This window comes from Bubalus bubalis, chromosome 9 (genome assembly GCF_019923935.1).
Source record: "Bubalus bubalis isolate 160015118507 breed Murrah chromosome 9, NDDB_SH_1, whole genome shotgun sequence".
Lineage (NCBI taxonomy): Eukaryota > Metazoa > Chordata > Mammalia > Artiodactyla > Bovidae > Bubalus > Bubalus bubalis.
Window position 1 is genome coordinate 98,121,463 of NC_059165.1, and position 26,732 is coordinate 98,148,194.

Below are 26,732 nucleotides of genomic sequence, written 5' to 3' on the forward strand. Positions count from 1 at the left end.
CTCAGGATCCGCTAGTGATCCGGTTTCCCACCTCTCAGAGAAGCTAGCGGCACTGCCTCAGAGTCTGTCTTGTTGTGATCTGCTGTGGGAGTCGTAGGAGGGACTCAGGGAGACCCAGGAAACCTAGAAATGGTGAGTGTGCGTTATCCGGGTGCAGAGTTGGAGCGAGAGGGGAGGAGGCGTTGGTGGGAGTGGATTCGGACCAGCTGTGGTGGTGTCGGGCCTCCCCGCTGTCAACCCCGGAGCCTGAGGACCCGAGGGGCGTTGCTCGGACCTCAGTCTCCTCCCTCCGGTCGCGTGGGGGGGCGGGGCCGGCAGCCAGGACCCCGGGCGTCCTGTCCAGTCACTGCGCGCCCCGACTTCGGCTTCGACCCCGCAGCCCCGCGTCCTCCTCAGACTGTGTTGTGACCCCGGGGAGGATTGTCAAGGGACCCTCGTGACTCGGTCTACGTGGTTCGTGCGTGGGAGGAGCTCTGGTGTGTGGGGTCCCCAGTCCCTGACTTTTTCCCAGGGGGCACCCATTTTCTCTTGTTTCCCAGTTATTTGAGTAGACTTCTACGCCCCTGTCCGCTCAAGCTTAGCTCTTTCTAGAGCTGACAATGAGTTCCCTAAATTTTCGGAGTTCACCCTACATCCCCAAGGCCAAATTCCCTCTCAGATTCACAGCATCATTATCAACTATTTGTCCTCCGTGGTGCATTTCAAACAGACGCAGTGTTTTAACTGTTTATCATTTTCCTCCCAGAGCCTTAGATGGCTCTTTTTTCCCTTTTTTTTTTTTTTTTTTTTTTGGTCTGTGAATGTTTTCCACCAGAAGAAAGCAAAAAATAACCACTTGAAACTACTTTTTTCAACAGTTTGGTGCCTCTCCTCCCATACTCTTTCCTGGGCACAGACATCTAATGTGTGGAAGTTCCTTTTAAAACTTTCTGGGTCATGTGTCCTGTCAGGGTTGCCCCTACTTTTAAGATTTAAAGATTGTCACCTTTAAAAGATTTATTCACATATTTAAATGCCATTTTTTCAATCAGAGTAAAATGCATTTAATCAATACAGCTTAAAAGATAGTATAACATATTTCCCAAGAGGCAAAAAAGGTGAATTTTAGGGAAAAAAAAATTCCAGGATTACATTTCATTTGAAAAGTTTTGTTCTGCTGTTTTTTTCTCCCCTGGAGCATGTGTAGTAAGTTCCTCAGGACTATTCTTTACTTTTAGGTGATTTCAAATGAAATTCTCTGGTTGTGTGGTATCTGCTTAGACGTCCAGACCAAGTGTTCAGGTGTGATTAATTATTTACAAACCTATTTCTCACTGTAGAAATAATCACTGACTGACATCTTTTTTTTTTTTTTCCTGAAAGGAGTAAATGTTATTTCAGGTTTTCTGGTTGAACTAGTGAAAATGCCCTACAATTTTCTTTCCTCCTTTCCACATAAATGATAGGTTTAAATTGTGTTGCTGGATTGTTCAAACACTATGTCTGTGTCCATTAAAACATCAAGCGTGTTCCAAAGATACTCCAGTGCAGAGCAGAGGCCTATAGTCAGTGATCCATGCCAAGGCTCCTGTAAAGAGAACGAGCTGCAGACTCAGTTATTTTTGCTGGGAAGCAACTCCCACTCCCCGCCCCGGCAGGTGTCTTACATGTTCGAACCCACAATGGAAGGAGACTTTATACTGAGAGGTGCTACAGAGCCCTGGAAAGCTGAGGATGCAACTGCACACAGTGGTGGGGACTGATTTCATTTCTGAGGTTGGAGGCCCAAAACTTTCCTGTGTGAGTTCAATCCCTGAATTGGGAAGAGCCCCTGGAGAAGGAAATGGCAACCCACTCCAGTATTCTTGTCTGGAGAATCCCATAGACAGAGGAGCCTGGCAGTCTATAGTCCATGGGGTCACAAAAGAGTTGGACACTGTGGACGCAAAACTCGGAACTTCAGTTTTGCGTTCACAGTGTAGGTACACTCAGTGTAATTTATGCACATTGAAAGAGGCTGTTATTATCATGTCTTCTGTATTGCAGACAAAGGGTTTATGAATTTGGATCAGAATCTTAAATTGAATCAGACATAGAGTTTCCTCACTTGTGAGACTAGAACCTAGTAGATTCTGTGCTTCCATGCTTTTGGGACACGGGAGAGCATGTAGAGCCTAGAATTCATTCTTGTGGCTCAACTGTCCCTACCCTTCTTCTCCAGTGACTAACCTGCTCTAGGAACTATATTTTAGACCCCAAGTATGGGAATTTGGTCATCTTTCTGAAAGTGTATTTTTCTTCTGAACTGTAGCAAGAAGGCTACTTATCTGCTTTGCTCCCAGTATTTTCTTTGTTTGTTTTTTTTTAATTACTTTTGTGACAATTTTTAATCCAAAAGTGTTGTGTATACCAAATTAAAACACTGTTTTTTTTACTCTATATGAGAGACAGCAAAAGAGACACAGATATAAAGAACAGTCTTTTGAACTCTGTGGGAGAAGGCAAGGGTGGGATGATTTGAGAGGGTAGCATTGAAACGTGTATATTATCATATGTGAAGTGGATCGCTGGTCCAGGTTCAGTGCATGAGACAGGGTGCTCAGGGCTGGTGCACTGGGATGACCGTAGGAGATGGGATGGGAAGGGAGGTGGGAGGGGGTTTCTGGATGGAGAACACATGTGCACCCGTGGCTGATTCATGGCAAAAACCACTACAATATTGTAAAGTAATTAGCCTCCAATTAAAATAAATAAATTAATTTTTAATTAAATGTTTTTAATGGTGATTTTTAGCAGAATAAATTATTTTATAAAATTAATATGTCATTTTTTAAATTAATTTTTTTTTGGCCACACCACATGGCATGGGGGATCTTAGTTCCTGGACTAGAGATCAAACCCATACCCCCTGCATCGGAAGTGTGGAGTCTTAACCACTGGACTGCCAGGGAAGTTCCTAATATGTTTTTAAAACTATATACTTTCTCCTGATGGATACATGTATATGTATGGCTGAGTCCCTTCACTGTTCACCTGAAACTATCACAAATTGTTAATCAGCTTATACCCCAATAGAAAATAAAAAGTTTAAAAACAACTTTACCATTTCTCCTTTTAAAATGAGTTTCCTCCTGCAAGTTCTCCAGGTTTATTGCATCAGGGAGGTTGTATGTGTGTGTGTGTGAGAGGTGGTCCTCCTTTGTTCTGGGATTGATCCAAAGCCGGGTAGAGTTCCAGTGCATGAAAAACTCTACAATTCTACCGTAACGAAGTTTAATAAGCCAATTCCATTTCCAAGCACTTTTCAAAAATTGTTAAATTTTCACATAAATACTGGTTTCTCAAAATCAGTCATTTCAAATATATGTTTATTTCTTAGCTAAATGTTGCAGTCCTTTAATTCTAGTTTCCATTAGCTTTGGGGCTTTTAATGTGTAAGTTAATTGAGAGATATGATGTGAGTAAAGCAAGAAAATTCTGGAACCAACTAGAATTTTGTTCCATTAGGGCAAAGAGAGCCTCAGTATGAGATGGGTGTGTTTAAGTGCTCAAATGTTTTTTCCATTTAAAAAAATTTATTATACAATTTTTAAAGGTTATACTCCATTCACAGTTACTACAAAATAGTGCCTATATTCCCCATGATGTACAATATATCCCTGTACCCTGTCTTACAACCAAATTGTTTGTGACTCCCAGTTCCCTACACTTGCATTGCCCCCATCAACCCCATAACCACTAGTTTATTTTCTGTATCTGTGAGTCTGCTTCTTTTTTGTAATATTCATTAGTTTGTTGTGTTTCTTAGATTCCACATGTAAGTGATGTCATAAAGTATTTATCTTTCTCTGTCTGACTTATTTCACTTAGCATAATGCCCTCCTGTCCCTAAACATTTAGAAGGCCATGCTATTCCTAAAGCAAATGAATTCTTGTTTTAATGAATGTGAGGGAAAAGCCATTGAATTTATATTTTTGTTGATATAAAGAAAACACTTTAAAGCTTATATACATCTTTTAAGTCTATTTCTGGGTTTAATTCCAAACCCCTAATATTTTATATTATGCCGCTCATTCCTGAAAATATCCCTAGTATGAAATATAGTGGAGGGACAAACTATAATGTTCTTGTCCTTTTAGTTAGAAGGGGATTTGTAAATCTTTTATGGTGTGCAGTTTTATATCTGTTAGCATTTAAAGGATTAAATCTTAGAGTGGTTTCCTATGTAGAAAAATTGGGATTAATTTTAAAAAGCAAAACTTAATTTAAAATAATGTTAAGCATAGGAAGATAAGATGTATATCAGTTTCTCTCCTGATTTTAAATAATGCATGTGAAGGTTAAAAATATTTCTAAAATGGTAAACTAGCTTAGGACTCCTAGCCCACATGTCCTCCTCCACTCCTGTGCTCTTACTCCACCCATGCACAAATACCCAGTTATAATTACTTCTTGATCATCCTGTTGATGTTTCTTTATATGGAAACAATCCAGTGCAGATGCATGTTTTTCTTACCTGGGTTTGATTCTTGTAATGAGTAGTCAGGTTCCACATACTTGATGTTTGACTAGTACTGAAAGATAAGCCTCACCGCTCCCATTCCCCTAGTACGTCTTACCTGGGCAGGCTGATAAGAAAGCCTGGGGGCTCCTGCTCTGTGAGCTGCCGGTTGCTTGTGCCCTGTGCTGCCCTGTGTGGCATTATTGACCCCCACCAAACCTGGGTTCTATATACAGAGGACACCAAGATGACAGTGTGTGTTAATGCCGTGTCCTGTGGGAGTAGAATGAGGATGGGACCCTCCTAGTGATCCTTAGTCCATGGCTTGGATGGAACCTGTCTGTGTTTTACTGCAGGTATGACTGAGGCTGGGTTCACCCAGACCTTGGAGGGGAGGGATCTTCGGGGGTTACTTGGCTGATTATACCCTGTGAATGAGGTAAACCCCTCAGATCATCACTCTGAAAAGATTATTTCAGAGAGAAAGAGAAGAGAGAGTAAAGGCAGCCAGTAGGTGGCAGGCTGAGTCCATTCCTAATACCAGAGGGCTCACCAGGACCCTTCAGTACCTCTGCTGTTGCTGCACCTGCTAGAAGCACCTGCAACAAAGATGCTGACCCTCTGAGTTAGGTGGGCAACACCTATAGCCTCACTGTGGCACAGAAAAGGGGTTTATTTAAACCAATTTAAGCCTGGGGTACTTAATTTCTATAACCTAACCAGTTGTCATGAAGGAAGCCTCTGACCCTGATGACACTGGTGTGAGGCTCTCTAGAGGAAAAAAATTATCAGTGCTAGGGTAGAAAGGACACTCTCTCCCCCAGAGTATATTCAGTGACCTAAAATACACAACAAAGAAAGACTGGAGGGAGAGAACCAGAGAAAAAACGTACTGAAAGAAAGGACTACAGTTTCATTCAATTGTAAATCCAAAATATGCTAGAAGAATTTCCATAGTAAAAAGATAGAAGAGGCCTGCCTGACTTTTGGTCCTCTGTAATACGAATTTAAATTAATATTAACATCTCCTGTATACCGCACTCTAATTCATGAAACTTCATGTAATTAAACTAGGTTTCAAATTGCAGGTATTCATGGGGATCCCACGATATTCAAGCAGTTTACCTCATCATCTCAGGGGAATGACTGAATAGAGTATAAAGGACAAATAGGTATACTTTGCCTTCAGCAGCAGACCTCTCTTCTTGCCTAAATTTCTCATGGTTGTATCACTCATTGTCCCAAAATATCCCATAATGAGCAGGGAAGCTCTGAACCCATGATTCATTAAGTAAAATTAAATTGTCTTCTACTTCCAAATTGGCAAGACAAAATAAGATTCCACAAACATTACCCAACAGTTAAATTCATTAATGTGGCCTGATTTAAAGTTTTAAACTGGCCTTGAATGTGATAACCCAAAGACAAAAGAGCAAATAAAACCAAGGAGGGTCTTGGAATGCAGGAACAGAAAAGCCAGTTGCTTATTGTCCTTCCCTCCTCCGTGTTGTAACTATTAACGGATTTCAGGTCCTCCTGAGCAATATAACCTGTTTCCCTCCTACCTCACAGGGAGAAGGTATTTGCCTTACTCTTACCCCACCCAGAATACATACCTCATCCAGTCAGCAAATGACCCGCAAGACCCCTATCCCACCCCTTGTACCCTGGGTATAAGAGTATACTAAGGACCCCTGTTCAACGTTCGTTCTCCCCTGAGCTGGCCTGCTGGTCTAACAGCACCTCCCACTCTAATAAACTTTATTTCCCTCTCATTCTGCCTCATGTATGAAAATTCTTTTCCAATCCGCACACGGACCACGACATTGAATTATATTGAAAAACATTATAAAGAAACATATTAAGGGAGAAGTGATAGCCCCCAATTTTCTCCTTTAATAGCCTATTTGATCTGTTCTTAAACCTGGAAAGAATGAATGATACCTCGTAGTGGATTACAACAACCTTAAGCTGTGGTTACATCAAATTAGCCCCTATTCCTAGTCCCTATCATTATGGAAATTACTTCATCCACTCAGTAAACATCTTGCTCTCACAGACTTGATAAGTCTGTTATGTTGAGTATCTATTTCAACATTCTCTCAGCTGCAGAGGCCTTCCCCTCTGAAGGGACATCTCTATCTGGTTACCCTCAGAGAATCTCAGCAGTCTTGCCATCCCACAGTCTCTGCAGGAAGATTTGAACTGCATGCACTTTGCTTCAGGAACACAGGTATGACATCACACTAAGGACATCGTCCTCTGAGCACATTCATTTCATTTTCATTCAGAATACACAAATATGGAAAAAAGGATCTCGCAAAAAGTATGGGCCATTAACCCACGCAATGTGAGGCCCTTAGTTAAGTTTCTGTATGTTTTTCAGTAATCAACTGCTCCCTCCTTTACAATGGGAAGAAATACTTGTAGTCATTCTCCGCACCCACAAGGCCTACTAGGGTTCTTTTGGTGTTGGGGAGACAACATATTCCTTATTTAGGAATTTTACTTGAGCCCATTTTTACTATTACTTGGAAATTGGCCCCCACCTTGAGAGAACCCCTACTACAAAAGGCTCTGGACTGTGTTTAAATGACCATACATACAACAGGCACTCCTGTTAGTTCCCTTGGAGTCTCCCTCAGTATAGAGGATACAATGGCCTCCTCTTATGCACCTTACAGTGACCCATGATGGCCTTAAGCTGTCTATAGGCTTCTGGTGCAAAGAACCGCCTTAGAAGTGCAACTATCACCATGTACTAGGCTCTCTTGAAAACTAAGACTCTCACAAGTGTAATAGAATGCAGTGAGCACAGCCCTTAGTACACAGCCATTGCTGTGCTTGTCATTACTGCTCACCCTGTTACCAGGCAACAGTTCTGCTCAGCATTTGGTTGGTGCTTCAGTGGGCCTCGCCTACAAGCAACCAATTGTGGATGAGCAGCCATTAGTAGTCCTGCTCAGTTATTGGTCAGCACTGCAGAGGGCCCTGCCCACAAGTAACAAACTGTCAATAAGGGACCACTAGGGAAGGAAATTTTTTGGGCTCCAAAATCACTGCAGATGGTGACTGCAGCCATGAAATTAAAAGACGCTTACTCCTTGGAAGGAAAGTTATGACCAACCTAGATAGCATATTCAAAAGCAGAGACATTACTTTGCCAACAAAGGTCCATCTAGTCAAGGCTATGGTTTTTCCAGTGGTCATGTATGGATGTGAGAGTTAGACTGTGAAGAAGGCTGAGCGCCGAAGAATTGATGCTTTTGAACTGTGGTGTTGGAGAAGACTCTTGAGAATCCCTTGGACTGCAAGGAGATCCAACCAGTCCATTCTGAAGGAGATCAGCCCTGGGATTTCTTTGGAAGGAATGATGCTAAAGCTGAAACTCCAGTACTTTGGCCACCTCATGCGAAGAGTTGACTCATTGGAAAAGACTCTAATGCTGGGAGGGATTGTGGGTAGGAGGAAAAGGGGATGAAAGAGAATGAGATGGCTGGATGGCATCACTGACTCGATGGACGTGAGTATGAGTGAACTCCAGGAGTTGGTGATGGACAGGGAGGCCTGGCGTGCTGCGATTCATGGGGTCGCAAAGAGTCAGACACGACTGAGCGACTGAACTGAACTGAGGGAAAGAATTCCCTTATTGACAGTTTGTTACTTGTGGGCAGGGCCCTCTGCAGTGCTGACCAATAACTGAGCAGGAAAATCCCATGAATGGAGGAGCCTGGTAGGCTGCAGTCCATGGGGTCGCTAGGAGTCGGACACAACTGAGCAACTTCACTTTCACTTTTCACTTTCATGCATTGGAGAAGGAAATGGCAACCCACTCCAGTGTTCTTGCCTGGAGAATCCCAGGGATCGGGGAGCCTGGTGGGCTGCCATCTATGGGGTCACACAGAGTCAAACATGACTAAAGTGACTTAGCAGCAGCAGGGAAGGAATTCAGGCTTCCCTGGTGACTCAGATGGTAAAGAATCTACCTGCAATGCAGGAGACCTAGGTTGGATCCCTGGGGAGGAAGATCTCCTGGAGAAGGGAATGGCTACTCACCCAGTACTCTTGCCTGAAGAATTCCATGGACAGAGGAGCCTGGTGGGCTACAGTCCATGGAGTCACAAAGAGTCGAATGTGACTTGGCAACTAACTTAAAGGGAAGGAATTCAGCCATCGGTCTGTGGTTTGGTGGTCATCAGATGGAGAGTGAGGTAAGAGGCAGATCCTAGCCTTCTCCTGGAAGCCCTTCAGCTCACTGGGCCTTGGGCCAGCAGGTGAGCTGGGGCCCAGGGAACAGGCTGGAGGCTGTGTCCTGTGGGGCTCCAATTGTTGTTCAGTCACTCAGTTGTGTCCAACTGCTTGCAACCCCATGGACTGCAGTATGCCAGGCTTACCAGTCCACCAACAACTCCTGGAGCTTCCTCAAACTCATGTCCATTGAGTCAGTGATGCCATCCAACCATCTCATCCTCTGTCATCCACTTCTCCTCCTGCCTTCAATCTTTCCCAGCATCAGGGTCTTTTCTAAATGAGTTGGTTCTTCGCATCAGGTGGCCAAAGTATTGGAGTTTCAGCTTCAGCATCAGTCCTTCCAGTGAATATTCAGGACTGATTTCCTTTAGGATGGACTAGTTGGATCTGCTTGCAGTCCAAGGGACTCTCAAGGGTCTTCTCCAGCACCACAGTTCAAAAGCATCAATTCTTTGGTGCTCAGCCTTCTTTGTGATCCAACTCTCACATCTGTACATGACTACTGGAAAAACCATAGCTTTGACTAGACGGACCTCTGTTGGCAAAGTAATGATTCTGCTTTTTAATACACTGTCTAGATTTGTCATAGCTTTTCTTCCAAGGAGCAAGAGTCTTTTAATTTCATGGCTGAAGTCACCATCTGCATTGATTTTTGAGCCCCAAAAAATAAAGTCTGTCACTGTTTTGTTTACCCATCTATTTGCCATGAAGTGATGGGACTGGATCCCGTGATCGTAGTTTTTTTAATGTTGAGTTTTAAGCCGGCTTTTTCACTCTTCTCTTTCACCTTCATCAAGAGCCTCTTTAGTTCCTCTTTGCTTCCTACCATAAAGGTGGTGTCATCTGTATATCTGAAGTTATTGATATTTCTCCTGGCAATCTTGAGTCCAGCTTGTGCTTCATCTCCCCTGGTATGGTGTACTCTGCATGTAAGTTAAATAAGCAGGGTGACAATATACAGCCTTGACGTGTTCCTATCCCAGTTTTGAACCAGTCCATTTTTCCATGTCTGGTTCTAACTGTTGCTTCTTGACCTGCATACAGGTTTCTCAGGAGGCAGGTAATGTGGTCTGGTATTCCCATCTCCTTAAGAATCTTCCACAGATTGTTGTGATCCACACAAACGAAGGCTTTAGCATAGTCAATGAACCAGATGTTTTTCTGAAATTCTTTTTCTATAATACAATGGATATTGGCAGTTTGATTGCTGGTTACTCTGCCTTTTCTAAATCCAGCTTGAACATCTGAAAGTTCTTACTTCACATACTGTTAAAGCCTAACTAGGAGAATTTTGAGCATTATTTTGCTAGCATGTGAAATGAGTACAATTGTGCGGTAATTTGAACATTCTTTGACATTGCCCTTCTTTAGGGTTGGAATGAAAACTGACCTTTTCCAGTCCTGTGGCCACTGCTGCGTTCACCAAATTTGCTGGCATATTGAGCGCCGTGCTTTCACAGCATCACATTTTAGCATTTGAAATAGCTCACCTGAAATTCCATCAATTCCACTAGCTTTGTTCATAGTGATGCTTCCTAAAGTCCACTTGGCTTCACACTCCAAGATGGCTCTAGGTGAGTGATCACACCATCGTGGTTATCCGAGTCATTAAGATCTTTTTTGTATAGTTCTGTGTATTCTTGCCACCTCTTCCTAATATCTTCTGCTTCTGTTAGGTCCATACCGTTTCTGTCCTTTATTGTGCCCATCTTTGCATGAAATGTTCCCTTGTTCTCTAATTTTCTTGAAGAGATCTCTAGTCTTTCCCATTATTGTTTTCCTCTGTTTCTTTGCATTGTTCACTTAGGAAGGCTTTCTTATCTCTCTTGTAGATTTGGAAATCTACATTCAGATGGATATATCTTTCTTTTTCTCCTTTGCCTTTTGCTTCTCTCTTTTTCTCAGATATTTGTAAGGCCTCCTCCAACAACCATTTTGCCTTCTTGCATTTCTTTTTTTGGCAATGGTTTTGATCACCATCTCTTATACAGTGTTACGAACCTCCATCCGTAGTTCTTCAGGCACTCTGTCTATCAGATCTAATCCCATGAATCCATTTGGTGGGGCTCTAGACCCTCACTAAAGCCACTCATTAAAGCTAGTCTTGGCCGAGGCCTTGAGGCAGCAGTGAACCTCTCCCGCCTCCTAGCCTCTGTGACCTAATAGTAGCAGTGGCAGTCTGCCTAGGTCACAGTCTGTGGGACCTTGTCTCCCCACTCTTTGGGCACCCTGAGGGCCATTGGGTTCGGTGCCTGGCTCCCTCAGTGATGACATTTGGGCAGTCTGGGAACCTGGCCCCAAGTTGCCAACTAAGATCTACCTCCTCTTAGCCAGGACCAGGACCCCAGAGGGTGAAAGCTTTGCCTTAGGACATTGCTCTTTCTTGTCAGAAGAAAGAATAACATTCATTTGGTAGAGATTTACAAGAAGATTGTTGCCTGATCGTGACCTAACTTCAGGGACAAAGGATCTGACACCAAGAAGTTTGCAACAACTAATCAGGCCTCTCCCTCACCTTTCTTATAAAAGGGCTTTGCTGAAAGCTTTTAGTAACTTTGGGGTTCTTGAGCCACCCATCTCTTTGCATAGCTCTGTAATAAATTTTTCTCTGTTCCAAACTCCAGTGTTTTAGTATTGTTTGGCCTCACTGTGCATCAGGCACACAGACTTGTGTTTTTCGAGAACATAAGCACTGAGCAGGAGAAGGAAATGGCACCCCACTCCAGTACTCTTGCCTGTAGAATCCCATGGACAAAGAAGCCTGGTAGGCTACAGTCCATGGGGTCACTAAGAGTCCGACACGACTGAGTGACTTCACTTTCACTTTTCACTTTCATGCATTGGAGACGGAAGTGGCAACCCACTCCGGTGTTCTTGCCTGGAGAATCCCAGGGACAGAGGAGCCTGGTGGGCTGCCATCTATGGGGTCGCACAGAATTGGACACAACTGAAGTGACTTAGCAGCAGCAGCAGCAAGCACTGAGCATGTGATCCTCTGCTGAACTGCTCATTATGCCTGTGACCTTGGAAACAGCACCCCATCGGGTCAGCATGCTTACCAACACCTCCATGTGACATGATGGTGTCACATCTGTCCTCGCCTGAGTCTCCTGCAGAAGGAGGCCTCTTCTACTCATTCCCTTAAAAGTTGCTGCGGTGTTGGGAAAGGTCCCCATTCTCCCAGATGGAGTCTTACCTGGGGTTAATTGAAGGCACAGTTCTGGTATGGATGCACAACTGTAAGAAAGACAGTATATATTCCTGCAGGACAAGTTCAGAAGACAATTGCTGCTCTTCATCCCTTATTTGCAATATCCATGATAAAAAAAATCCAAACCCCATGGTCACACAGGTACCCAAACATCAGGCAGTTGTCTTGATACTGGCCCAAAACTGGCCTTATCTACTTGTATTCACAGATTCTTGGACAGTTGTCTAAGAGTTCCCCCTTTGTAGTAAAAGAATTTTAAGAATCTGAACTCAATAGATAACCCAAAATACAAATCAAGGTAATACTTTTAAAATATATATATTTTTTGGGCTATATTGGGTCTTAGTTGCAGCACATGGGATCTTCATTGCATCAGGTGGGATCTTTCTTTGCGATGTGTGGGCTCAGTAGGTGTATGGGATCTTAGTTTTGTGACCAGGAATTGAACTCATGTCCCACACATTGTTCGGTGGATGCTTAACCACTGGACCACCAGGGAAGTCACAACGTAACACTCTTCTGTACATGTACTAGGTCCACTATTCACGGTCTTGCCAGGACACTTCTCATCCACGTTAGAGTTCTAGAGAAGTTGATAGTAACCATGGCACTTCTGAATATGCTGTGCAGTTCTGTCCAACAGGGCATTCAGTGGAAGTTTCACCTCTCTTACTGGTCTTAGGCTCATGGAGCACCATGCTGCCTTATTGAATAAATGCAAATCAGTTGGATGAAAGGTATCCTGTTTCAGTCATTGGTCAGTCATCAGGGATAATGAGTTTGTCTTCATCTCTTTTTTTTTTTTCTAGTACACTTCAGTTTTTTTAGGGCAGTTTTAAGTGTATAGGAAAATTGATTAGGAAGCATAGAGAAATGTATCAGAAAGTATACATAACCCCTCTGCATCCACAGTTTGCACTATATTGTTTTTTATTTCTTATTTGACTGTAGTACATTTGTTAAACTTGCTCAGCAAATAGCATTGTTTGTTATCTTAAATGGATGTTGGTTGGTGTCAAATCCTTTCTCATGCTTATTTCTCCTTTCTTTTATTTCTGATGTTAGTAATTTCTGTTTTCTTTCTTCATTGTCTTGACTGGCTGTTTATCATTTTATTAAATTAATATTTTCAAAGGATTACCTTTGGGGTTTGAAAACTAGAAGAGTTTTTTTCTTTCAAAACTTGAAGTACAAGGAGACCTCAAATTGGGGGTTCTGTTCAGGACCACTGCAATAAAGTAAGTCACACTTATTATTTGGTTTCCCAGTGCATATAAAAGTTATGTTTCTACTATATCATAGCTTATTAAGTATGCAGTAGCATTATATCTAAAAAGCAATTTGTATAGCTCAATTTAAAAACTTGATTGCTAAAAAATGTTGACCATCATCGGCAATGTAGGGTTTCCACAAACTACAGTGAAACACAATAAAATGAAGTATGCCTGTATAGCATTTCAGTCCACTCTTCTTCCTTGCATGGTTTCTGAAAACACGTCTGATTTAATTAAAATCTTTTTTTCTCTGTGCAAATCAAAACTGCAATTAGGTACCACCTAATTAGGTGCAGTCAGAATGACCATCATTAAAGAGACTACAAATAAAAAGTTCTAGAGAGGATGTGGAGAACTGGGAACCCTCCTGAGCTGTTGCTAGGAATGTAAATTGGTGCAGCCTCTATGGAAAACAGTATGGAGGTTCCTCAAAAACACTAGCAATAGAGTTGCTATATGAGCAACCAATCCAAATCTTGAGCATATAACCAAACAAAACTATGAATAGAAAAGATACATGCACCCCTATGTTCGTAGCAATACTATTCACAATAGCCAAGACATGGAAACAACTTAAATGTCCATACACAGATGAATGGACATTGTGTATATATACACATTTGTGTATACACAATTGTATACACACACAATGCAATACTATTCAGTCATAAAGAAAGAATAAATAATGCCATTTGCAGCAACATGGATGGATCTAGAGATTATCATACTGAGTAAAGTAAGTCATCGATGTAAGTTTAGATGGATCATCGAAAAAGCAAGAGAGTTCCAGAAAAACATCTCTTTCTGCCTTATTGACTATGCCAAAGCCTTTGGCTGTGTGGATCACAATAAACTGTGGAAAATTCTGAAAGAGATGGGAATACCAGACCACCTGACCTGCCTCTTGAGAAACCTGTATGCAGGTCAGGAAGCAACAGTTAGAACTGGGCATGGAACAACACACTGCTTCCAAATAGGAAAAGGAGTACGTCAAGGCTGTATAGTGTCACCCTGCTTATTTAACTTATATGCAGAGTACATCATGAGAAACGCTGGACTGGAAGAAACACAAGCTGGAATCAAGATTGCCGGGAGAAATATCAATAACCTCAGATATGCAGATGACACCACCCTTATGGCAGAAAGTGAAGAAGAACTCAAGAGTCTCTTGATGAAAGAGGAGAGTGAAAAAGTTGGCTTAAAGCTCAACATTCAGAAAACTAAGATCATGGCATCCGGTCCCATCACTTCATGGGAAATAGATGGGGAAACAGTGGCTGACTTTATTTTTCTGGGCTCCAAAATCACTGCAGAAGGCAATTGCAGCAATGAAATTAAAAGACGCCTACTCCTTGGAAGAAAAGTTATGACCAAGCTAGACAGCATATTAAAAAACAGAGATATTACTTTGCCAACAAAGGTCTGTCTAGTCAAGGCTATGGTTTTTCCAGTGGTCATGTATGGATGTGAGAGTTGGACTATAAAGAAAGCTGAGCACCAAAGAATTGGTGCTTTTGAACTGTGGTGTTGGAGAAGACTCTTGAGAGTCCCTTGGACTGCAAGGAAATCCAGCCAGTCCATCCTAAAGGAGATCAGTCCTGGGTGTTCATTGGAAGGACTGATGTTGAAGCTGAAACTCCAATACTTTAGCCACCTGATGTGAAGAGCTGACTCATTGGAAAAGACCCTGATGCTGGGAAAGATTGAGGGCAGGAGGAGAAGGGGACGACAGATGATGAGATGGCTGGATGGCATCATCGACTTGATGGACAGGGTTTGGGTGGACTCTGGGAGTTGGTGATGGACAGGGAGGCCTGGCATGCTGCGATTCATGGGATCACAAAGAGTCAGACATGACTGAGCGACTGAACTGAACTGAACTGAAAGTAAGTCAGAAAGAAAAAAGACAAATATCATATGATCACTTATATGTGGAATCTAAAATATGGCACAAATGAACTTATCTATGAAACAGAAACAGACTTATGGATACAGAGAACAGACTTGTGATGGCCAAGGGGGAGAGAAAGTGGAGACAGATGAATTGGGAGTTAGGGATTAGCAGATGCAAGCTATTATATATAGAATGGGCAAACATCAAGATCCTACTCTATCACGCAGCGAACTGTATTCAGTATCCTGTAATCAACCATTGTGGCTCAGCTGGTAAAGAATCTGCCTGCAATGTGGGAGACCTGGGTTTGGTCCCTGGGTTGGGAAGATCCCCTGGAGAGGGGAAAGGCTACCCACTCTAGTATTCTAGCCTAGAGAATTCCATGGACTCTATAGTCCATGCGGTTGCAAAGAGTTGGACATGACTGAGCAACTTTCACTTTCCAATCAACCAGAATGGAAAGGAATATACAAAGGAATGTATGTGTATAACTGATTCACTTTGCTATACAGCAGAAATTAACACAACTTTGTAAATCAACTATACTTAAAGTAAATTTTTAAAAATCTGTGTAAACTAAGGTGTTTCTTCTACATCTTTTCAATATAGTCTTTCTTCAGTTTCAATATGAAATACTTGGGTGTGCATTTTCTTTTTTTATAATTTTATTTTTATTTATTTATTTTTGGCTGTGCTGGGTCTTTGTTGCTGTGCAGGCTTTCTCTAGTTGTGGCAAGCAGGGATTTCTCTTGTCACAGAGCACAGACTCCAGAGTGCCCGGACTTTAGTAGTTGTGTCTTGTAGGCTCAGTAGTTGCAGTTCTTGGGCTCTGGTACACAGGTTCAATAGTTGTGGTGCATGGGTTTAGTTGCTACAAGGCATGTGGGGTCTTCCCAGATCAGGGATCAAACTGGTGTCTCCTGTACTGGCAGCCAGACTCTTTATAGAGTGTTTTCTGAACTTCCTGCATTTGTGGTTTGCCATCAATGACTTTTTTAAAATATTTGTTTGGTTTTGGCTCCATTGAGTCTTAGTTGGGATCCATTGCTTCAGCACGCAAGTTCTCCAGGTGTGGCACACAGGCTAATTGTGGCCCTCAAGCTACATAGTGGGCAGGCTTCAGTAGTTGTGGCAAGTGGGCCCTCCAGCTGCTATGCATGGCTTAGCTGCCCTGAAGCATATAGGATCCCAACCAGGGATCCAGCTCTTGAACCCCTGCATTGCAAAGTGGATTCCTAACCACTGGACCACCAAGGAAGTCCCCAGGCCTTGTATCTTTATTTTTTCTTTCTCAATTTTGGAAACAGTGGTTTTCCTGTGACATCAATGCTCTGATGGATCTAAGAAGAGTTATTGATTTCAGATGTTTTCAAGTTTTTTCTATGAAGTTGGGAATGGCATCCAAGTGCTTTAAAATATTTATTTATTTAGGTTACCTCAGATCTTAGTCATGGCACACAGAATCTTTGTTGTGTCATGCAGGATCTTTTGTTGCAGTGCTTGGACTCTCTGGTTATGGCGCCTGGGCTCAGTAGTTGTGGCACACAGGCTTAGTTGCTCCAAGACATGTGGGATCTTAGACACTGACCAGTGATCCAATCTGCGTCCCCTGCACTGCAAAGCGAATTCCTAACCACCGGACCACCAGAGTTCCTTAAATACCAGACCCAAAACCAGAGTTCTCTGACTCCCATTTTTGATGGTTGACTGCTTTTAACTTTTAAGCCTCATTCCCCCCACCCATTTCTCTTTTTTTCCATAGGTTTAATGGGTTTAATAAGCTTACCCCTTCAGTTCCTATTTGCAGCACCCAGTATTCCTTTGAAACACCAGACAGACCCAGCAGTGGCCAACAGTCAAGTTTAGACCTCCAGTTTAAAAGTTCAGGTTCTCTGAACATTCCGTGTTGCAGTGGCACTTGTCCAAAATTGGTACCTCCCTATTGTTGGGGGAGCTTTAAATGTACCAGTGGAAAAGCTTTTTCCTCTTCATGGGGAAGAAAGAAAATCATTCCTCAAACCCAGCAGATCTAGCTGTGAGGTCTTTCCTCCTGTCCCCCTCTCTTGTGTTTTTTTTGTTTTTTTGTTTTTTGTTTTTTGCAGTGGAGCGAGAGACCAAAATCTAACTTGAGTTACAAGAAACAAGACAGTGATGGCTGGCTATAAAGGGAGTGACCAGGAGCAGTGGAGTCTCATATACCTCCCATATCTAATATTTGTGCTTCACAGAAAAACAAAAATAACAGGTCCACAAAATACAACAGGTAGAATTACAAAACTCCGTTCACACAAGGGCAGTGGAAGGCAGGAAGTGGAAGTGGGAGGGGAAATGGCACAGGGAGAAAGAGTATTCAAATCAGTTCAGGCACGGGGCTGGCAAATGCTAGGAAGAAAGCTGCAAAAAAACCTGTGGTCCTTTCAGACTCACCAGTGTTTAAAATCCATACTGGTGTCAGGAAGATTCTGCCTTACATGCACCAGAGAAAAAATCCAGATTCCTCAGAGAGAAGGGAATGTATGCAGGGCCCTTCCCCTCATTTCTCTTTGACCCACACCTCTACATAGTGATAAGAGTGCCTTGGTGCTCCTTTCTATTGGCAGTAACAAGACGTTAAGCCCTCATAAGATCCTATTCTTGTGTGTGAACCCAAATCCACCCCCTAATTTTTTATAAAAGCCCAGGTTCCTTTCTCTCTTAAGGCATTTCCTGACTGCTGGAGAAGCAGGCCTTACTTTCCCCAAAGACCTCAATTATGGGAAGTAAACCCTTTCATATGCTATTGGCACTGTGTGCTGTCATCAACGAAGGGATTCTTATGTTCAGTGGTCAAGTCATCATACTTCTGTAGACCAGATAGGAGTGTTTGGGAATTAGAGAACGTGGGAGAACAGCCTCTAGAATGGCTGGTTTTGAAACCACTTCTTCCTGAAGTTTGAAAACAGAGATTTTAGGGTTGTTTGGAGGAAAGCACTGCTGAATCCTTCATTAAATTACCATGAATCCATTGTGATTTTCAATGAACACACTTGCAGTCTTCAGCTCTTAACCTGTTACTCAAGGTCAGCAAAGCACAGGGCACAGTGTTCTGGTTCTGCCATAAAGAGTGCTTCTGGCATATTATCCCACTTTGTGTGACTTTGTGTGCCTCTGAGCAGCCCCAAGGTGCATGAGTATAGGGAATTTGTGGTCTAAGTTGTGACATGTTCTTCCTGGTGTCTGAGCTCTAAATACCAAATAACTTTTCAAGTCCATAAAATCAGAAAGAATGGGAGAGCTGAGCCTGTGGTAAATATTACACAAGTTAAAAGTGATACATCCTGGTAGTCAGGATATTTTCATTCCACCAGCTACATCACTGCACTATTTCTAAAAACCTGGAACTTAAGGACTAAATAGCCAGTTGGATCTTATTAAAAGCTGGATTTCTACTTGTCCTGGACACTCATTTTTGGTGATAGGGATAGAAGTAAAAGCTTCTAGTTCTTCACTATGTTTTTACTTAGTAAAATCTTATGCAAATTTCACCCTCTGCCTCATGGAGTGCTGTAAATAGTGGGTAGTAAGGGAGAGGGAGGGAGAAGGCAATGGCACCCCACTCCAGGACTCTTGCCTGGAAAATCCCATGGATGGAGGAGCCTGGTAGGCTGCAGTCCATGGGGTCGCTAAGAGTCGGGCAGGACTGAGCAACTTCACTTTCACTTTTCACTTTGATACATTGGAGGAGGAAATGGCAATCCACTCCAGTGCTCTTGCCTGGAGAATCCCAGGGACGGCGGGGCCTGGTGGGCTGCCATCTATGGGGTCTCACAGAGTCGGACACGACTGAAGCGACTTAGCAGCAGCAGCAGCAAGGGAGAGGGAAGAGTTTTCCTCACAAGGAATCCATGATCTTAAAATGATAATATTTGTTTCATGTGTGTAGCATTTCTGTCATTTCCCAACACGCATGGACCCTGCGATGAGACAGAAATAATATCTGATGAGATCACAATAAACTGTATAGATAATTTGCATGTTTTCATGATGCTGTTAAATTTATAAGGAATTAAGTGTGGACAGAGAGTAAGCTTCTCATAATCAAGTCAGAGAGGTGACAGACTCATACATAAAATGAGTCTTCATATAAATGGTGTATAGATGTCCAGGGCTGTTCATCTCACACATCCTCCTATACACACATTTGGGATGCTTTAGGACTCAGTGACCTTTGAGGATGTGGCTGTCAACTTCACCCTGGAAGAATGGGCTTTCCTGGATCCTTCACAGAAGAAGCTCTATAGAGATGTGATGCGGGAAACCTTGAGGAACCTGGTCTCAATAGGTGAGGATGACAACTTGCCTTTATTTTGTTAATTAGTAACAACAAGTGTTTCTTGCTTATTGTTCCAAGATATTAAATGTGGAATTGCAGGATGTTGCTAAATAAAACTAGGCAAGGTCACAGCCAACAATGGATATAGAATCTAGTCATTTTTCTATAACTAATAATATTTTGGAATCATTTTCCTTGATCTGCAATTTAGGAGAAAAATGGGAAGATCATGACATTGAAGATCAGTACAAAAATCAGGGGAGAAAATTAAGGTAAGTCATATCCACAATATAATATAGTAGCTTATGTGAGTATTCTGTTATGTTATACAATTTTAAAAGGAGGAAATAACTAGTGCTCCAAATTTAGTTATTCTTGGAAAATTTTCACCAAAATTACTTATGTGACATAGATGTTCAGTGTTTGCAAAATAGTTCAACACTTTAAATAAATTCTCTATGTGAATTGTCACTGTTTTGATGATTGCAAGAGCATTTTTTATGTTAAACTTGAAACCATTCAGACAAGACATAAAACCTACACTATTGCTATAAGTGATAAAAATGTACTTCAAATGTCCTACTAAATATAAAATTGTTAATAAAGAACTCATTAATAATGTATTCCTTGTTTGTTTGTTTGTTTTCCACAGAAGTCATGTAGTAGAAAGACTCTGTGAAAATAAAGAGGGTAGTCAGTGTGGAGAAAACTTCAGCATTATTCCAAACCTCAATCTGAACAAGAAAACTAATAGAATGAAACCACGTGAATGCAGTGTATGTGGAAAAGTGTTTACACGTCATTCATCCCTTAAGAGACATATGAGTTATCACACTGAACGTAAACCACCTGAGTATCAGAAATATGGAGAGAAGCCATATAGATGTAAGGAATGTGGTAAAGCCTTTGGCTATCTCCAGTTTTTGGAGACCCATGAGAAAAATCACAATCGAGAGAAAAAATATAAATGTGAGGAATGTGGGAAAGCGTTCCATTCCCGTGCATCCTTTCAAGCACATGAAAGAATCCACACAGGAGAAAAACCCTATGAATGTAAGGAATGTGGGGAGGCCTTCATGTGGAGCACAGGGTTTCGAAGACACATGGTAACACACACTGGAAATGCCTCATATACATGTAAGAAATGTGGGAAAGCTTTTAATTGTTCCTCTTCATTGCGAACACATGAAACAACCCACAGTGAAAAGAAACCCTATCAGTGTAAGCAATGTGGAAAATTCCTTAGATATTATCATACTTTTAGAACACATCAAAGGACCCACACAGGTGAGAAACCCTATGAATGTAAGCAGTGTGGTAAAGCCTTCAGTTGTCCTAGTTCTTTTCGGAAACATGAAAGAATTCATACTGGGGAAAAGCCTTATGAATGTAAGGAGTGTGGGAGAACCTTCAGAGGTCTCTCAAGCCTTCGAGCACACATGATCACTCACACTGGCGATGGACCTTATAAATGTCAGGAATGTGAGAGAGCCTTCATTTCTCCTAGTTCCTTTCGAATACATCAAAGGATTCACACTGGAGAGAAACCCTTTAAATGTGAACAATGTGGTAAAGCTTTCAATTACTACAATTCCTTACAGTCACACAGAAGAACTCATACTGGAGAGAAGCCCTATGAATGCAAGGAATGTGGGAAAACCCTCTCCCATCAGCAAACCTTAAAAATACACATGCGGCTGCACACTGGAGAGAAACCCTATGAATGTAAACAATGTGGTAAAGCCTTCAGATATTACCCTTCCTTTCACAAACACAAACGAATTCATACTGGAGGGAAACCCTTCGAATGCAAACAGTGTGGTAAAGCCTTCAGTCATTACAATTCCTTACAGTCACATGGAAGAACTCACACTGGAGAGAAACCCTACAAATGCAAGGAATGTGGGAAAGCCCTCTCCCATCACCAAACCTTGAGAGTACACATGAGACTGCACACTGGAGAGAAACCCTATGAATGCTCACAGTGCAGTAGAGCTTTCAGATATTACACTTCCTTCCAAAAGCACAAACGAATTCACACTGACAAGAAATTTTATGAATGAGGAACACAGAGAAGCCTTTAGTCAACCAACTTCACTTTGAAAATGTTAAAGAAGCCACACTGGAGAGAGAGCCTATCAGTGTAAACAAGGTGGGAAAACCTTAAGATATTTTCAAAGTTTGCAAACACATGAAAGGATTCCCATAGAAGAGAAACCTTGTAAACAATGTGGGAAGTCCTGCAAAAATTATACCTCCTTAGAAATGCATGAATGAATTCATACTGAAGAGAAACCCTGTGACTGTAAGGGATATGGGAAAGCCTTCAGATTTTACCAGAGGTTTTTATTTATTTTTGATGACTTGAAAAAGATCAGAGTGGAGGGAGTATGGTAAAGCCTTCATTTGTCACAAACCATTTGAAGAGAGTGCACACTGGAGAGATGCTATATAATGTAAAAAAAAAAAAAAAAAGTCAGAAAACTGTCAGTCATTCCAAGTCCAAAATAATGAAAGGACTCACTGGACAAAAACTCCTGAGTTAAACAGTTTTGGAAAGATTTCAATGAGCCCATGTCTTTACATGTGAAAACTCACATTGAAAAGAAATAAATATAAGTAATATGAGAAAGCTTGATGAAAATTAATCTATGTGTAATCTTTCAGAAAACAGGAAAAGGTTGTTATTAAAGTTGGAAATACATTGTGTTTATCAATTCTCTTTCTTAAAGTGCACTATTGGACAGTGGATTTCTAGTAATTACTCTCAGAAATGAATATGAGGGGAGATGACTCTGTAAGTCATGTTTCCACAGTGGTACATAAAATTAATAGAGCTTTTTCTTTAAATCAGTTTTATTTTATCTTTTCTTTTTGAAGCCAGTTGGATCATAGGTGAATCAAAGTAAATTTATAATAATGCAATTAGGTTAAAATTGTTTTATAATGTTTGATTTGCTCTGTGTTAAGGGCCCACTGAGAAATGACAGTTTGGTATTTGGATTTTCCTAACAGCTGTGGCAGTTCTCGGATATCTCTAGTCCAGTATATCTATTTATCTTTCTTACCAAGCTCTTTTTTTGGAGTGAAGAGTACAAGAGCCTTTTAACATTTTCTATACTAATAAACTGTTCAGTAAATATTTGTGTATACCTCACTTATAAATGAATATAGTTTCTATGTGAACAATTATTTTCATATTTATATGAAAATAATTTATATTTATATCTTGCTTTGTATCTTTCCTTCTGACTATAATTTGGTGAATAGACTTGGAATTAAGAAGAGTGGCCTAGGAACTTCCCTGGTGGTCCAGTGGTTAAGAATCTTCCTTGCAATGCACGGGACCTGGATTTGATCCCTGCTCAGGGAATCCACATGCCACGGAGCAACTGAGCCTGTGTGCCTCAATGAAAGATCCTACATTATGCAATGAAGATCCCCTATGCTCCAACTAAGACCCAATGCAGCCAAGTAAATAAATAAAAAAGAAGAGAGGCTTATAGTGGGCAACAAAATTTAAAGCTAGAGCTATCATCTCTGTAGGTAATGTTAGGGATTAGATTTTCCAGAACTCATCCTCTTTATGGTTCCCTGTTAGAGTCCACCAATAGTGTGACTTGCCAGAGATTTGGAAGGCAGAAACAAGGAAGGTATTAGTCAGATTTCACAGTCACCATATTTAAAGAGAGCCAAATGCATAGGAGCTTCAGGTATACTATCTTCCAGCCCATTTTCTACATTTTTTCCTTCCAGTCAAGTATCCTCAAAACCACTACTAACTGTTTGACATCCATTTTCTGAGATATGTACATGCTGCAACTAAGACCTGATGCAGCCAAATAAATATTTAAATAAAACTTAAAAAAAAAAAAAAGAAAATACTAGAGCTATTTGTGTCCCCTTTCAAAGTGTTGGGTAAATAAGCAAGCAAGTGGATCTGATAAATATGCAGGGCCTGTGGTCTCTGTGGTCAATGGGATATGCCCATGACATGGGTTCTGCTGAATGTTTCTGTCACTCTCTGCCCCTGATGTTACCTCAGGTCAGTTTTTCAGAGTGGAATATGCATTGGTTTCTAAAGATGTTCATAGGCCTGATTTGGGAAACAATGACTTGGAAATGGTTTGTGGATGCCCATGGAGGGAACTGATGGTGATGCACTTGAATGAGGATGTCCCCAGCAAATTCCATTTGAGATACACCTTTAGGTTTCAGAACCACAGTATGTCCAAAGATCTGTTCGAGGAAGCTGACTTAGACTCAAAGACAGACCTGGGAGCCCTCTCACTTCACTCCTAGTTACGTGATGAAACGAGGAGAGGTGCAGCCCTAGTGTGTTCAAACAGGGTTGCAAAAAAGGCCTGTTGTGGCCTATGTCCTTCTTCCCCAGCCCTTCAGTTATTCCTAGAAAGAATCTCAGAGTGGTGGGGGAAAAAGTTGAACACTTGAAGTTCAGGAGAGTTTAATATTCTCCTAGCATACAAAGGCATTTGTGTTATTTTCTTTCTTCTTATCTATCTATCTATAAATAAGTATAAAAGCTTTATATATATTTACAAAACTTCATAAAAACTCACAGCTATTACATTTGTTTCCTACTCTTACACAACAGATGCTGGAAGTCTAAGCATATGGAAATGAAACCTCAAATAGTAAAACAGGCCAATGAATCACTGATGCACAAGACTTCTAACCACCCCTGCAATAAAAAGACACAAAAGTTCTCATTTCTCCTTTTATACTAAATTAGGATATTACCCAAAGTAATACCCTCTCCCTACAGCTCACCTCAATTATTCCTTGTATGATTGCCTCTAAACATCCACTATTTTTTTTTATCATGTTTCCACTGGGAAATCACAACAGACTTGAGTAGTCATCACTCTACTCATAGAATAAACTCAGGATGGGTTTGAACAATGCAGATGAATGTATGTCCCTAAATAGGAGGAACTCCTAATTGTTGTGTTAAGCAGCAAAATGAAAGCACCAAATACTGTAACAATTTTAAAAAGTTAAAGGTAAATTAAAATCCCCTCAAATGAGGTGGTTAAAAATAAAACCACCACAAACAACATGGCCCAAATCACTAGGAAGTTCCAAGAGCCAATGTCCAACAATGTCCAAACTCATGAGCACACATTCTATATAAAAAATGTTTAACAATTGCGAAAATGAAGAGGAACCATGTCTGTATCTTTCTCTTTACAGGAAATCTTTACTGTTAATTACAAGAATGCAGAATTTCTAATTGATGCAACCTATTTACTGACACAGCTTCCCAGGTGGCTCAGTGGTAAAGAATCTGCCTGCCAATTAGGAGATGCAGATTCGATCCCTGGGTCAAGAAGGTCCCCTGGGGAAGGAGATGCAATCCACTCCAGTATTCTTGCCTGAAAAATCCCTTAGACAGAGGAGCCTGGTGGCCTAGAGTCCATGGAGTTGCAAGAGTTGGACACAACTTGGTGACTAAACATTTACATACACAGCCAAGGAGTTCCTGAAAAAGTTTTAAAGATGTATTACGTCATAGAAATTCAGTGATCAATAATGACATCACCATTCACTGAGGTGCCTACCCTCAGTGAAAAGATATATATACACCCCAGTTTCCCTATTATCTCACATTATTATTTTACATTCTATCAAAGCCTTCATTTCCATCTATGAGCCAAAGCTTTACCATTTCCTAACCATGTGTCTTTTCCCACAAAAATATTATCATCAGGGCTGCAAGAACTTGTTTGTCTCATGCTGCTGTATCCAAGTCCTACAGTTCCTTGATTATTTGTGCTAATGGGGTACCTTGGTTCTAAAGTGCACAGCAATGTGTGTGTGTGTGTGTGCTTAGTCGCTCAGTCGTGTCCGACTCTTTGCAACCCCATGGACTGTAGCCTACCAGGCTCCTCTGTCCATGGGGATTCTCCAGGCAAGAATACCGGAGTGTGTTGCATGCCCTCCTCCAGGGAATCTTCCCAACCCAGGGATCAAACCCAGGTCTCCCACATTGCAGGCAGATTCTTTACCATCTGAGCCACCAGGGAAGCCGAGGGATGTTGAAACATCAGCATCAAGAGTATGGTATCTTGACTAGAACAGTGTCTTGTCTTTCTGTCTTGATAGGTCTGTGTTCTCTCATAATTTATTGAAACTTTGCCAAAATAAATGAAGCAAAAGAGAAATGAAGGGAAAAACAAGTAATAGTAATTGGAGACTCCAGTATCTCACTTCAATATTATATACACAAGTAGGCAAAATATTGACATGAAAATAAAAGACATGTGAAACACTATAATTACACCTCAGGTGACTACAGAATACTGCCCCATGTGTCAAAGAAATCCATAGAGAAGTGCTAAAAGATCTCAAATCAATAATCCTACCTTGTACATTATCACACTTGAAAGGATGGGCAACCAACACCACCACTCCCAAGGAAATGAAGGAAATAAAAAAGATAGACCAGAAAAGAGAGGATAGAAACAGCATACAGAAAATCGATAAAATCAAAAGTGGGTTGTTTGAAAAAAAAAAATTAATAAAATTGACAAACCTTTAGCTAGACTGACAGACAGTGAGAAGACTCAAATTCCTAAAATCAGACACAGAGACTATTTCACCAACCTTATAGCAATAAAAAGGATTATAAAGAAATTTAGGGGAATTCCAGTGGTTAGGACTCTGTACTTCCACTGCAGGGGTCAGGGGCTTGATCCCTGGTCAGGGAACAAGGATCTCAGATGCCTTGCATTGCAGCCAAAAAAACAAAAACCTTATAAAGGAATTCAATGAACAACAGTATCACAACAAATTAGATAACTTAGATGAAATGGACAAATCTCTAAAAAATAATACATTCTACAGAAAATAAGAAAAAAAAAAGGATTTTCTAATTGTAACAAGTGACGTGGTTGAATTACTAACAAAAAAACTGCTCAAAAGGAAAACCCAGACCTAAGTGGCTTCACCATCAGATCAGATCAGATCAGATCAGTCACTCAATCGTGTCTGACTCTTTGCGACCCCATGAATCGCAGCACGCCAGGCCTCCCTGTCCATCACCAACTCCCGGAGTTCACCCAGACTCATGTCTATCGAGTCAGTGATGCCATCCAGCCATCTCATCCTCTGTCGTCCCCTTCTCCTCTTGCCCCCAATCCCTCCCAGCATCAGAGTCTTTTCCAATGAGTCAACTCTTCGCGTGAGGGGGCCAAAGTACTGGAGTTTCAGCTTTAGCATCATTCCTTCCAAAGAAATCCCAGGGCTGATCTCCTTCAGAATGGACTGGTTGGATCTCCTTGCAGTC

At 41.4% G+C, this 26,732-nt stretch overlaps 2 protein-coding genes across 5 annotated transcripts in view; both read left to right on the plus strand.

The window, feature by feature from the left end:
- The window catches only part of LOC102409782 (zinc finger protein 791), a 70,119-nt gene continuing 43,387 nt past the window's right edge, over positions 1-26,732 (plus strand). The window contains exon 1 of one of the 3 annotated variants that reach the window (XM_045166722.1): positions 1-132. The gene's annotated coding sequence lies outside the window, so the exon portion shown is untranslated. The remainder of the gene's footprint in view (positions 133-26,732) is intronic. The other 2 variants (XM_045166721.1, XM_045166720.1) reach the window with 2 other exon arrangements.
- Positions 97-25,336, plus strand: LOC112577746 (zinc finger protein 709). 2 transcript variants are annotated; one of them, XM_025293614.3, is made up of 4 exons: positions 97-132; positions 19,306-19,432; positions 19,635-19,695; positions 20,076-25,336. In XM_025293614.3, exons 1-4 carry the CDS (start codon positions 130-132, stop codon positions 21,484-21,486), a joined length of 1,602 nt encoding a protein of 533 aa, XP_025149399.3. In that variant the 5' UTR covers positions 97-129; the 3' UTR covers positions 21,487-25,336. The 2 variants fall into 2 exon arrangements, with proteins under 2 accessions (XP_025149399.3, XP_044804113.2); XM_044948178.2 differs by lacking the exon at positions 97-132 and adding an exon at positions 15,584-17,374.

What these genes read in the sequence shown, in the direction of transcription:
- LOC112577746 (XM_025293614.3), top strand. An exon ending in GAGGAACCTGGTCTCAATAG is followed by an intron (nt 19,433 to 19,634) that starts GTGAGGATGACA and finishes TCTGCAATTTAG; the next exon opens with GAGAAAAATGGGAAGATCAT. An exon ending in AATCAGGGGAGAAAATTAAG is followed by an intron (nt 19,696 to 20,075) that starts GTAAGTCATATC and finishes TGTTTTCCACAG; the next exon opens with AAGTCATGTAGTAGAAAGAC.